The sequence below is a fragment of the Mobula hypostoma genome, chromosome 2 (genome assembly GCF_963921235.1).
Source record: "Mobula hypostoma chromosome 2, sMobHyp1.1, whole genome shotgun sequence".
In the NCBI taxonomy this organism is placed as follows: domain Eukaryota; kingdom Metazoa; phylum Chordata; class Chondrichthyes; order Myliobatiformes; family Myliobatidae; genus Mobula; species Mobula hypostoma.
The window spans coordinates 4848275-4862871 of NC_086098.1; the positions used below are offsets into that span (position 1 = coordinate 4848275).

The 14597-nt window shown below is 44.8% G+C and overlaps 1 protein-coding gene across 1 annotated transcript in view; it reads right to left on the bottom strand.

Annotated features, from left to right (window-relative positions):
• Positions 1 to 14597, bottom strand: part of ufl1 (UFM1-specific ligase 1) — a 115343-nt gene that overhangs the window by 19377 nt on the left and 81369 nt on the right. The window contains exons 14-16 of the mRNA XM_063033090.1: positions 5544 to 5710; positions 1321 to 1451; positions 1148 to 1228 (exon numbers count right to left, since the gene is read on the bottom strand). Coding sequence (XP_062889160.1) covers positions 1148 to 1228; positions 1321 to 1451; positions 5544 to 5710 — 379 coding nt within the window. The remainder of the gene's footprint in view (positions 1 to 1147; positions 1229 to 1320; positions 1452 to 5543; positions 5711 to 14597) is intronic.

Genomic DNA, 14597 nt, shown 5'->3' on the forward strand with positions numbered 1-14597 from the left:
ATCATGTGAATGGCATAGGTCATTATGCCACCACATCATATGTGAGCGCCTTACTAAAGTAAGAATGAAGTAAGCACGTTGTCCCAGCTCTCTGTTTTTTCTTCCAATTAGATTTATGTTTTGGAGTTACAAAACATGACAGACTGGATGTGGAGAGGATGTTTCCTATTGAGGGGTAGACTAGGACAAGAGGGCACAGCTTCAGAACTGAGAGATATCCATTTAGAACAGAGATGAGGAGGAATTTCATTAGCCAAAAGGTGGTGAAGCTGTGGAATTCACTACCACAGATGGCTGTGGATCCAAGTCTTTGGGTTATATAGGTTATATGTAAAAGTACACGAATGGCATACGTCATTACACCACCATATCATATGTGCACACTTCTCTAAAGTAAAGAATGAAGAACATCTGTTTATCCCGGGGCTCACACGTTTGTCTTCCAGTTAGTTTATGGAGTTACAAAACCTAACATTTACCTAATATTTACTTCCTTTCCTGCAAATGCCTGCAAGATTAATCTCAGGGTTGTATATGGTGACAGATACGCACTTTGATAATAAATTTACTTTGAACTTTGAGAAGGGATGAGAGGGGAAAAAGAGAGAGGAGGAGGGAAGGAGAAACAATCTACTAGATGGAGAGCTTGTTCTGAGAGTCAGAAGGAGATCTCAAAGGCATAATCTCAGTACATACATCAGGAGCACTGCATAAGCAGTGCCTCCAGCATTGTCAAAGACCACTCCCATCCTTTGCACAATCCCTTTACCCTCCTGCTGTCAGGCAGAAGGTACTGAAGCACAAGTACAAGAACTGTCCAGCTGGGTAACCACTTCCCCCCAGGCTGTTAGACTACTTAACACTCTGCTGCCACTCGGCACACAGGTACACCCTGTTTGAATGCCCTGCTGCCGTGACTGTATGTACTGGATCGTAACTGTATGCTCTGTGTGTGACCATATGTACACCCTGGCTCCAGAGGAGTGATGTTGCATTTAGTGTACAGCTGAATGATAATAAAAATGAATTTGAACCAAAGGAAAACCCTACATCCTAACATCGTCTAACTTGAGCTTGCACACAAAGGCAAGAAATATCTGTAAAAACAAGTTGAGGTAAAAGTACTTACTGAACAATCAAAACTTACTTTGCCATTCAGTGAATTATGTAGCTTCAAAAGAGGACCTCTGGTTTCCTCGGGTAGTTTTGCCAGAATTTTCAATCTGAGCTGCACGTTAAAAAGGATACAACTTTAGCTTAGCACATGCAAAGAGCAAGAATGTTTAGATAGATTACACACAGTTGTTGATTTATCATCACCTCTGAGGTTATTGACGTGTAGTTTTCCACTGCCATCATGAGGTCCCCAGCCACGAAATTGAAAAGGAGATTGCAAATATCAGTGGAAATGGTCTTCAACAAGTGCTTTTCTAATTGAACTTGTGTGTCATCTAAAATATCCAAGAACATCATTTGTTTTCATGGTATAATTAACAAAGTGAGCACAGTGAGCTAGATAAGATTAATATATACTCAGTGACCACTTCATTCAGTAGGTACACCTGTACAACTACTTGTCAAAGCAAATACCCAATCAGCCAATCATGCAGCAGCAACTCGATGCATAACAGCATGCAGACATGGTCAAGAGGTTCAGTTATTGTCCAGGCCAAACATCAGAATGGGGAAGAAATGTGATCCAAGAGACTTTGACCATGGAATGATTTGTTGGTGCTAGATGGGGTAGTCTGAGTATCTTAGAAACTGAGCTCTTGTGCACAACCACCTCTAGAGTTTACAGAGAATGGTGAGGAAAACAAGCAAAGTAGTTCTTTGGGCAAAAACAGCTTGTTAATGAGGGGGGTTAAAGGAGAGTGGCCTGACTGGTTCAAGCTGACAGGAATGTTACGTTTTGTAACTTCAAAACATCAAAATAAGTCAAAGGAAACAGGGGAGTCCAGGAAATGAGGGTGTAACTTCGTCTTTACTTTAAGTGAAGTGTGCTCGTCTCAGATAGTAGCGTGGTGACATATGCAACTTGCGTATTTCTACATATATCCTGTTAATAAATTATTTAAATGAACAAAAATGCTTAATTAAACTATATATCACACAAGATTGCTCAAATATTATTGAAATACTAAATACATAACAAGGAAGGCAACAATAACTCTAGTAGCCCCATGTTACAACAGTGCTGTGCAGAAGATCATCTCTAACACACAACACGTCGAACCTTGAAGTCGATGGGCTAGAAAAGCAGACAGCCCCACCGGGTTCCACTTCTGTACCTAATAAGGAGGCTTCAGTGACCTAACTTTCGGTGGATGGGCCTCTGCGTGCTCTTATGAATGAACAATCACTCAGTGGCCCCCTCCTGTATTGAATAAATTGGCCACTGAGTGTATGTTCACTTTCAAATTCTCAATAAAACTCATGGTCGATATACAACCACACTTCCTGGCTGCACCATGCAAAATGGTCACTGCAATAGTCCTCGGAAAATTTCTGCTGTCCAGAGGATGCTCGAAGAGATTTATGGTAATTGAAACAGGAAATACAAATTCAGGCTGATTGCTGAAAGCAATCACGCCACGTTTAAAAAAGTAATCATACACTACTCCTGCTGTTTACTAATCGAAGTACTGTTGATCACAGAAATCTGAAATTAAAGAAAATGGTCAGGTAATAGTCATATAGAAAGGAACAAAAATAATATTTCATGTCAATGACGTTTTAACAGAAAGGGATATAGCTAGAGTTGCAATTGGTTTTGGCAAATTTGCCTTCTTCACCACAGATTCAACCTGTAAATTAACCTTCTGGGAGTCTTGCATGAGGACTCCCGAGTCCCTCTGCACCTCTGATGTTTGAATTATCTCCCCGTTTAGATAACAGTCTGCACTTTTGTTCCTTTTACCAAAATGCATTATCATACATTTCCCAACAGTGTATTCATCTGCCACTTTTTTGCCCATTCTTCCAATTCTTCTAAGACCTGCTGCAATCACATTCTTTCGTCAGCACTACCTACTCCAACCTATCTTTGTATCATCTGCAAACTTTGCCACAAAGCCATCAATTCCATCACCACTGAAGGCCAACACACTATACACCTTCTCAACCACCCAGTCAACTTGTGTGGCAACTTTGAGGGATCGTTGTACGTGGACCCCAAGATCCCTCTGTTCCTCCACACTGCTAAGAATCCTGCCATTAAACTTGTACCCTGTGCTTAAGTTTAACTTTCCAAAGTACATGATTTTCTTTTCCTATTCATTCTTAGAGATACAGCACAGAAACAGGCCTAATGAACCCACGCCACCTAGTCATACCCGTGTGACCAATTAACCTACTGACCTGTACACCTTTGGAATGTGGGAGGAAACCCACGTGGACATGTGGAGGATCAATAAGCTCCTTACAAATGGTGGCGGCAACTGAATCTGTGTCACTGGCACTGTAATACCACGACGCTAATTTTCAGCTTAAGCACATCTTCCCATCAAGAGGAAAGAGAAAGCAAGTGCTCCTCTTCAGAGTGTGTACCAGAGCACGAGTCTACCTGGAATCTCATGTGTAGCTCTGAGCACTGCTCTGCTCTTCAGGTGAGATATACTGACCTTGGTAAGTGCTGAGGGAAGATAGCACAGAGAATTATTGCGCAGATTTGACATAACAATTCTGAACATAGAAGGTTAGTTGCACCTTGACAGCAACTTCTTAAGGATTCTTTTATTCCACTGTACTTAGATGCTGAAAGGGAGCCGGGTGCTACAGTAGTGTAGTGATTAGTGAGACATTATACAGCTTGGGATATTCCGGAGTTCAGAGTTCAATTCAGGCACTGTCTGTAAGGAGTTTGTACGTTCTCAACATGGAATGTGTGAATTTTCCCTGGGTGCTCTGGTTTCTTCCCACTGTCCAAAGGCATAGCAGTAGATTAACCGGTCATTGTAAATTGTCCTGTGATTAGATTAGGGTGAATTGGGATGGTCAGGGGTTGCTGGGGTGGCGTGGCTCGACGGACTGCAAGGCCCTACTCCATACAGTATTGCTGAATAAATAAATATTCAATACCTTTAAAACTGTGGTTTTGATAGACCATAAGACATAGGAGCAGAATTCCTCCCAGAGTCAAAAGACCATAAGACAAAGGAGCAGAATTCGGCCATCTGGCCCATCAAGTTTGCTCCACTATTCAACCATGGCTGATCTTTTTTTTCTCCTCCTCAGCCCCACTCACCAGCCTTCTCTCTGTAACCTTTGATGTCACGTCCAGTCAAGAACCTATCAAGCCCTACCGTAAATACACCCAATGACCTGGTCTCCACAGCTGCATGTGGCAACGAGTTCCACAAATCCACTACCCTTTGGCTGAAGAAATTTCTCCGTATCTCTATTCTGAATGGGCGTCCCCACATCCTGAGGTTGTGCTCTCTTGTCCTAGACTCCCCCACCATGGAAAACATCCTTTCTACATCTACTCTGTCTAGGCCTTTCAACATCGAAAGGTTTCAATGAGATCCCCCTCATCCTTCTAAATTCCAACGAGTACAAACCCAGAGCTATCAAACATTTGTCCTTTCATTCCTGGAATCAGCCTTGTGAACCTCATCTGAATCCTCTCCAATGCCAGCATATCTTTTGTAAGATGAGGGGCCCAAAACTGTTCACAATACTCAAGGTGAAGCCTCACCAGTGCCTTATAAAACCTCAGCATCACATCCCTGCTCTTGTATTCTGGACCTCTTGAAATGAATGCTAACATTGCATTTGCCTTCCTCTCCTATCTTGTCTTGTGTCAGCATGTACCCCATCACCTCATCCTTAACAATTGATTCCAACATCCTTCCAACCACTGAGGTCAGGCTAACTGGTCTATAATTTCCTTTCTGCTGCCTTCCTCCTTTCTTAAAGAGTGGAGCGACATTTGCAATCTTCCAGTCCCCTGGCACCATGCCAGAGTCCAATGATTTTTGAAAGATCGTTTGCTACCTCTTTCAGAACCCCAGGGTACAGTTATCTGGCCCGGGTGACCTTAGGTTTTTCAGTTTTTTGAGCACCTTCTCCCTTGTAATAGTAACTACACTCACATTTCTTTCCTCATACTTTTCAACATCTGGCACACTGCTAGTGTCTTCCACGGCGAAGAATGAAGCAAAGTACTCATTTAGTTCATCTACCATCTCCTTGACCCCCCCCCCCCATCCCAGTTATTATTTCTCCAGCCTCATTTTCTAGCGGTCCTCTATCCATTCTCATCTCTGTTATATTTTTTACATACTTGAAAAAGCTTTTACCATCCACTTTGATATTGCATCAGAACTAATCTTAGTTCTTTCTTCTTTGATCACCATCATGCTGCGTAGATAGAAGACAATCCAGCTTGCATGGTCTAATACTATGCTGCTGCATCACACGTAACTCACAAGACCTCAGTGGATTTTAGTATTGTGTAAACTGGTTCGACAACACTTCCTTGGGAACACCTCACTGATTTGACCAAGTACAAATCCTGTGTTCACGTAGAGAGATTTTACCTGTAAAGAGCTTGGCTCCCTTCTCAAACAACTTTATGTTGTTGTGGAACTGCGAGACCTCCTCCTGTAGTTCTTTCACCGTCTTTTTCCGACTTGCCCCTGAGGTGGAGGAGGCAGTGGATGTGAACACCGTGTGTAACACTTCCTGATAGCTCTTGTTTAAAGGTCTGTTAACGAAATGAACAATAACTATCAGTCCACAAGAACACAGCATCTGCTTTTGGAATATATATATTTTCATTCAGGGTGCAATTATATTTCATTATTCAAACCAATATAGATAACACAAGTAATAAGTCTGTCAATACATTACCCATATATTAAACAATGTTAAATCACAAGAGATTCTGCAGATGCTGGAAATCAGAGTAACAAATGCTGGAGCAAGTCGGGTCATATGCAGTTTTTTGTTGATTCTATTGCGTTTCTTTCTGTTCTGTATGAATGCCCACAAGAAAGTTATTCTCAGGGTAGTATACAGTGATATTTACAGTACTGTGCAAGAGTCTTAAATATATATAGCTAGAGTACCCAAGACTTTCGCACAGTACTGCATAATTAAAACAGGAAGGTGGTTAGGAAACAGAAATAAGAATACGTAGCTTTGCATTAACTGAGCAGTAATGTGTCATTTGGTAACTAGAAAGAGATAATATACAGTATTGTGCAAAAGTATTATATATATAAAAAAAATTTTCTCACCCCTTATGGGTGGTATGTGTATTTTTCCCTCTCAATCTCTGGTCCTTGCAGTGCGCTCTTCTGGACCGAGATCTCAGATGTTGTTCCCGGGGTTTGTAGAAGTTACTCTCCCAGTTCAGGTGTCACAGCTCCAAGTGTTCCTGTCACCACCGGGATTACTCTGGCTTTAACCTTCCACATCCTTTCTATCTGTTCTTTCAACCTGGTATTTCTCCAGCTTCTCATATTCTTTCTTCCTGATGTTACTGTCATTCTGGATTGCCACATCTATATTACTATTGTTTCCTCCTGTCCTTTGTCCTGTATTACTATGTCTGGTTGGTGGCCAGTACCTGTTTACCATCTGTATTTCAAAGCCCCACGGGATCTCAGCTCTGTCATTCTCCACTACCTTCTCGGGAGTTTCCCATTTGGACTAGGGAGAGTCCAATCCATACTCAGTGCAGACGTTCCTGTAATAACTATAATCACAGATACAGAAATAAATGTATATATATGTTGTTACGTACCCCGTAACTGGGTTGCCAAACCAGCAGAAATGGATCACTCAGTTGGGAGTCTGGAGTACTAGAACTAAGAAAGTTTTATTAAAGAAACAAGCAACACATTAATCGAAAGGATAATAAATGCAACAGTTCAGCGATGATAAACGCACATGTGCACAGAATTAAGATAACAGCATCAATCAAGCTCTATCGTTGTCTAGGGGTAAATGACCAATTTCAAAATGACTCAAAGTTCAGTCCAGTTAGTAGTTCAGTTCGCAGTAATCGTTGCCGTGGCGATGGACAAGGTGGGGGAAGAGAGACATAGAATAGGAACAACTGATCATTCAGAACACGGCTTCACTCACAGACTCAGCGAGATGGCTCACAAACAGCTTTTGGGCGGGTCCTTGGTGATGTCACCTGAGGTCACCGACTGTGACCCCTCCTCCAGATGCGGTCGATCCTCTGCAGTGAACCCGGCACCCAGGCAAGGGCGGACACACACCGGGTTCCCGCTGATCGTACCTTTCCACCCTGATCGTTGTCTGGTACTTCTCACCCACTCGTGAGAAGCGTACCGCTTCCAGGGTCTCGTTACCTCGGGTGGCGTGTGTGTCCTGCCTTAGCGAACCGGTCCCTTTTTATCCCCCTGCTGGGGTATCGCCTGTCCATCACTTCAAACAGTTCAGGGTTCAAAGGGGGGAGCCGCTCCAGACAGCTCTCTCTCCCACATCCCTTCATTACACATCTCCAGACGCTGCTCCATTGTTCCTTATCTCTCCTTCCCCTGAGGGCAGGTGGCAGACCAACTGCTGATGCCACTGATGCTAGCCCAGGCCAGCAAACATCTTAATTTTATGTGTATTCTCGTAACACTTCCCCCCTTTAAGGATTTTTACCGGGAGGTAAAAATTACAAACATGACTACATTATCTGATACATACACAATATACATCTTTAACAGTTATTTAGCTAATACAGAGAATTTGAAGCTGTCAACACCTTGACAGACAGTCATCACATTTTCTGTTCCTTTTACACGTGTTATTAATAATCCCTTAGACCAGGCTCCAACTCAGCAAACTTCATAGTGGCCAAAAACACTGATGAATTGCGACCAATGTAACCTCTCATTTGGTTTTGTCCCGGACCACAACAACAAGGGTCGTCCCATTCCGACTCAATTTTCTCTCGCAAGGGCTTAGTAGGAGGGGGACGGGTATTGACCGCAGAGTTATTGCAAAACTTCCTGCAGTACCCCACCATCTCCAAAAGCCTTCTGAGGGCCCTCTTGTCTGTCGGGGTTGGGAGGTCAGCGATAGCCTGCACTGTAGCTTGCATCACTGCCAGCTGCCCCTGTGTCACCACAATTCCCAGGTAAGTGACCCTCGTGTGGCCGAATTCATTTTTTTCAAGGTTCACTATCAAACTGGCTTCAGACAGCCGTGTTAAATTGCCAATACACACCTCTGTGTTCATCAGCCCTTTAGTCACTGAATTACTCAAAAAATATGGGTGTTGTTTACTTGGCTGCCCTATTGTAACCACAATCACCCAACGTACCAGTTCTTTGCATTTCCTCGGGACAATCAAACACATAGGTGCGAGTCGTTTAATTACTCCTTCTAAAGATTCGCTTTGTTCGGGGATTAAGGGAGAGACCTTATCAGTAGACCTGGCCAAAACAATAGCATTCTCCCATCTGACCGATCCCATCCTAATCTTTTCAAAATGGTTCTTTTCTCTTATCAGGGGGCCCCTAGCTTCATTGATTTCCACGCTAACACCGACTAGGTTTGTTAGCATATCAAAAGCCGGTGACCGTCTCAGTTCGCGTCGGTCATGATCAATAACATTTTTCCCCCTGGGCAGCCGGTAAATCTCTTTCATGATTCCACCAACTGTTTCCTCCAGCACCGCAAAATGTCCACCGGGGGGTACCTCGTGGGCCATGTTAAAAACCTCATCCCCATAACTCTTTTGCACCACCCCCCACTCCTCATCTGCGGATGCTGTACTTGATTTCCCTTTCTTCCTTAGCACTTCCTCATCCGCACAATAGCTTGTCAAGGCTGTGTCAGAGAGAGCGGTCTCGGCAAAAACCATCAGCCCCTCGTCTCGCTCCTGCGTCTGCACAAATTCTTTCCTGGCTACTGCTACGTCCGTCCCAGCTCCCTCACTACCTCTTATCTCACTACACCCTGTCTCATACAAGGTTGGCAGAAATGTTTCAGCCAAATTCACCATCGCGGGCGGGGCCTCCATGCTGGCAGGCTGACCCGTCAATCTCACGACTGGGAACACGATTCCTCCGGCGATGTCATTACCGAGCAAGACTTCCACGTCTTTCATTGGTAATTCGGACCTCACCCCGATCGTGACTACTCCAGAGACCAGGTTGCTCTGTAAGTGTATCTGGTGCAAAGGGACTGACTCTGTCCCTTCCCTAGCGGTTCGCTTAACAGCTCGATACAGCCATTCCAAATTTCCGCTTTTCCTTTCCCCGTCTCCTTCCTTGGGGCAAAGCACCTGGACGCAAAGTGTCCGACTTTCCCACAATTATAACAGACGACCCCAGGAGACTTCCTACCAGACTGCTCCCGGTCTACCTTATCCTTTTCACTAGTCCCCGGCTTACTTTCTGACTTTTCTGGTGGACTCTCCCCGCCGTCCTGACTACCCTTCTGGTAGCCTTTACTCGGGGCAACCTTCATTTTATGCGTCAATGCATACTCATCCGCTAACTTAGCAGTTGCGGCTAACGTGGCTGCCTCTTTCTCATCGAGGTAGGGTCTCATACCCTCAGGGACACAACCTTTAAACTGCTCAATCAGAATCAGCTGCAGCAGTCTGTCATAATCCCCCTCTACCCCTTTCGAGGCGCACCAACGCTCACAATATGTTTGCATCTCACGAGTAAACTCCAAATACGTGCGGTCCCACCGCTTCCTCGCATTCTGGAACCTCTGCCGGTATGCCTCCGGGACCAACTCATAAATCCTGAGGATGGCCTCTTTCACCACCTCATACCTCTGGGCATCTTCCGCGGATAAAGCGGAGTAAGCTTGTTGGGCTTTCCCTTTCAGTACACTCTGAAGTAAAACAACCCACTTATCCCTTGGCCAGTCCTGACTTATAGCCACTTTTTCGAAATGGAGAAAGTACCGATCCACGTCGGTATCGTCAAAAGGGGGAACCAGCCTTACCTCCTGGGTCGCCGGGAACCCTCCACCTTGGTTCGGCACGAGCCCCTGCTCGGCCCTTATCTTTAACTTCTCCAGCTCAAATTCCCTTTCCCTCTGTTTCTCCTCTCTCTCCAACTGTCTGTCCCTCTCTCTCTCTTCTCTCTCCAACTGTCTTTCTCTCTCTTGCCTTTCTACCTCTTTCTCTCTCTCTTGCCTTTCTACCTCTTTCTCTCTCTCCCGCCTTTCTAACTCTTTCTCTCTCTCCCGCCTTTCTAACTCTTTCTCTCTCTCCCGCCTTTCTAACTCTCTCTCCTGCCTTTCTAACTGCTTCTCTTCGTGTTCTAACTGCCGGACCCAGAACTCGTGCTCGAGTCTCAGTTTTTCAAGCTGTACCTGTACCGCGTCTCCAGCAGGTTTTTCGATAGACACCTCCCCCAGCTCACCTTGGGGAAACACACCTTTAGATACATAGTGCTCTACAATAGCTCTGTGTATCTCCTCTCTCCTCATTGTCGACTTCACCTTGGCAAGATTCACCCGTTTGGCCACAGCTATCAATTCCGATTTCCTGGCATCCTCTAATGCCTCCAAGGTCGGCGCCTTTATAAATCCCTCAACCTCCATTTCTGCTGTTTGTTTTTTCTTTCTTTCGGGAATTTTAACCCAATCAATTTACTCCGTCCCAAATTTAGCGTTCAAAATCGCGGACGAGAACCCCACTTATGTTACGTACCCCGTAACTGGGTTGCCAAACCAGCAGAAATGGATCACTCAGTTGGAGTCTGGAGTACTAGAACTAAGAAAGTTTTATTAAAGAAACAAGCAACACATTAATCGAAAGGATAATAAATGCAACAGTTCAGCGATGATAAACGCACATGTGCACAGAATTAAGATAACAGCATCAATCAAGCTCTATCGTTGTCTAGGGGTAAATGACCAATTTCAAAATGACTCAAAGTTCAGTCCAGTTAGTAGTTCAGTTCGCAGTAATCGTTGCCGTGGCGATGGACAAGGTGGGGGAAGAGAGACATAGAATAGGAACAACTGATCATTCAGAACACGGCTTCACTCACAGACTCAGCGAGATGGCTCACAAACAGCTTTTGGGTGGGTCCTTGGTGATGTCACCTGAGGTCACCGACTGTGACCCCTCCTCCAGATGCGGTCGATCCTCTGCAGTGAACCCGGCACCCAGGCAAGGGTGGACACACACCGGGTTCCCGCTGATCGTACCTTTCCACCCTTGTCGTTGTCTGGTACTTCTCACCCACTCGTGAGAAGCGTACCGCTTCCAGGGTCTCGTTACCTCGGGTGGCGTGTGTGTCCTGCCTTAGTGAACCGGTCCCTTTTTATCCCCCTGCTGGGGTATCGCCTGTCCATCACTTCAAACAGTTCAGGGTTCAAAGGGGGGAGCCGCTCCAGACAGCTCTCTCTCCCACATCCCTTCATTACACATCTCCAGACGCTGCTCCATTGTTCCTTATCTCTCCTTCCCCTGAGGGCAGGTGGCAGACCAACTGCTGATGCCACTGATGCTAGCCCAGGCCAGCAAACATCTTAATTTTATGTGTATTCTCGTAACAATGTGCATGCTTAAGACTTTTCCACAGTACTGTATGTATCTTGATAATAAATTTACTTTCATCTTTCTTCTCCATAGATGTTTACAATAGTTGACACTTTGGGCTGAGACCCTCATCCACCTTCCCCCTCAGCTGGCTTCACATATCACCTGTCAGCATGTACTTCTTCCCCTCCCTCCACTGTCTTATTCTGGCTTCTGCCTCCTTTCTTTCCAGCTCTGGTGAAGTCAATCAGCCCAAAACTTTGACTGTTTATTCCTCTCAATAGATATTGCCTGACCTGCTGAGTTCCTTCAGCATTTTGTGTGTCTAACAATGATTAAAATATGGGCACGTGGCCAAGTGGTTAAGGCGTTCGACTAGCAGCAGAGGCAGCGTGTTGTGTCTTTAAGCAAGGCACTTAATCACACATTGCTCTGCGACGACACTGGTGCCAAGCTGTATGGGTCCTAATGCCCTTCCCTTGGACAACATCGGTGTCGTGGAGAGGGGTGACTTGCAGCATGGGCAACAGCCAGTCTTCCACACAACCTTGCCCAGGCCTGCGCCCTGGAGAGTGAAGACTTTCCAGGCGCAGATCCATGGTCTCGCAAGAGTAATGGATGCCTAATGATTAAAATCACTGTTGTGATTTCTAAATCATCCAGACAGAAAAACAGGCTCGGAGATCATAGGTATTTCTATTTGAATAACTAGGAATTCATATTTTATTCCTTTGCTATTATTATCCCTCTGTATCTCTCTCCCCTTCATAAAACTAAATATTTCACCATTCATCCTGTAATGTCAGAACACAGAACATAGTACAGGCCCTTTAGCCCACAATGTTGTTCCAATCTTTCATCCCACTCTAAAGTCAACATAACCCTTCCCTCCGACATAGCCACAGTAGCATAGTAGTTAGCACAATGCTATTACAGCTCAGAGCTCAGGTCAAAAGACTATAAGACATAGCAGAATTAGGCCACTTGGCACATCGAGTCTGCTCCACAATTCAATCATGTTCGATCCTTCTTTCCCCTCCTCAGTCCCACTCTGCAGCCTTCTCCCTGTAACCTTTGATGCTATGTCCAATCAAGAACCTATCAAGCTCTGCCTTAAATACACCCAAAGACCTGGCCTCCACAGCTGCCTGTGGTAACAAATTCCATAAATTCACCACCCTCTGGCTAAAGAAATTTCTCTGCATCTCTGTTTTAAATGGACGCCCCTCTATCCTGAGGCTGTGTCCTCTTGTCCAAGTCTCCCCCATCATGGGAAACATCCTTTCCACATCTACCCTGTTGAAGTCTTTCAACATTCGAAAGGTTTCAATGAGATGCCCCCTCATCCTTCTAAATTCAAGCAAGTACGGGCCCAGAGCTATCAAACATTCCTCATATGATAACCCTTTCATTCCTGGAATCATCCTTGTGAACCTTCTCAGAATCCTCTCCACATCTTTTCTTAGATGAGGAGCCCAAAACTGTTCACAATACCAGTATGTGAGGCCTCACATACTGGTTAGCAGGTTAATTGGTTATTGTAAATTGTTCTGTGATTAGCAAATATTAAATCGGGGGATTGCTAGGCGGTGTGGACTTGAAGGGCTGGAAGGGCCTATTGCTTGCTGTATTTCTGAATAAAATAAACAGCTCTCCATTTTTCTATTAATGTCTTAATGTGGCTTAGAATCAAATCGCCTCTGGTAATGATGTGAAGCACTTCTGATGTTTGAATCCAGTAGCTTTAAAAGTTGTAAAACAAGCTGCAGAGGGAATACGCAGATCTCCCGCCCTTTTTTGCGACTTGCTGACTGCCACTGAACACCCGGGATGCATGAGCCTTTGGCTCAGCAGCTAGCCTTGGCAGGTTTAGATTTCTGACACGTGACACTTCAACATGATCCATAAGTCATCCAGCACAGAAAGAGGCTTTTTCATTTTACCTGTTGGTTATTATCTCATCAACATCATCAGTATGCGCCATATCATATGGCGTGGGCGATGATTGTCTTCCATCCGTCTTTAATCGGATCACTGCCTGTGGGGAAGACCCCCTTCACGCTGTTGTTCATACTGTTTCCCCTTTCCAGGACCATGCCGGCTTCCGTGCCATGGCACTGCTAAAGAATTCCTGCATGTTGTGAGAATATTTTATTTTATCGAAAGACACAGTGCAGAACAGGCCCTTCCGGCCCAGTAACACACCAGTTTAACCCTAGCCTAAATATAGAACAACTTACAATGACCAATTAACCTACAAACCAGCATGTCTTTGGACCGTGGGAGGGAACTGGAGCACCCAGAGGAAAACAACATGTTCAGAGGAATGTGTACAAACTTCTTACAGATGGCACTGGAATTGACTAACGACACAAGCCGTAATAGTGTCACACTCATTGCTACGCTACCGTGGCACCTGCCTCCCATCGCCTCCTTAGGGTAATGTGATACAGCTTCCACCACTCGGAAGGAGAAAAAGTCCTCAAATACTTGCGACCACATGTGTTACTTCTGGGTGCTCTGGTTTTAAATACAGGTTAGTAAGTTAACTGGTCATGTGTATGTAACTGGGCAGTGAGGGCTCATCGGGCTAGAAGGGCCTGCTGCTGTGCTGTATCTCGATATTAAATTAAATCAAATCCTCTTTAAATTTCCCACCTGTTACTCTGAACCTGAGCCGGTTGTACATACATTTCTGCTATTAGGAAATAATACCCATACACAGAAATTGTGGTGTCTCGAAGGTTTAACTGTCTCTCAAAGCTTGAGCTTTGATAGTTTTGGTCTCTCAGCAAGTGCCCGTGCTACTTTTTAAATATAATTTTGCATACCTCAATACAGATCCCTCAATGTTCCCACGCAAGTTGAAAGGGTTGTTAAGAAGATGTATGGTGTGCTGGCCACTGACTGGGGGATTGAGTTCAAGAGGTATGAGGTAATGTTGCAGCTCTATAAGACGCTGGGTAGACCATAACGTGTTCAGTTTTGGATGCCTCGTTATAGGAAGGACATATAAGCTTTAGAGGGTTCAGGGGAGACTCACCAGGACGCCGCTAGGCTTAGTGAGCATGTCTTACAAGGATAGGCTGAACAAGCAAGGGGTTTTCTC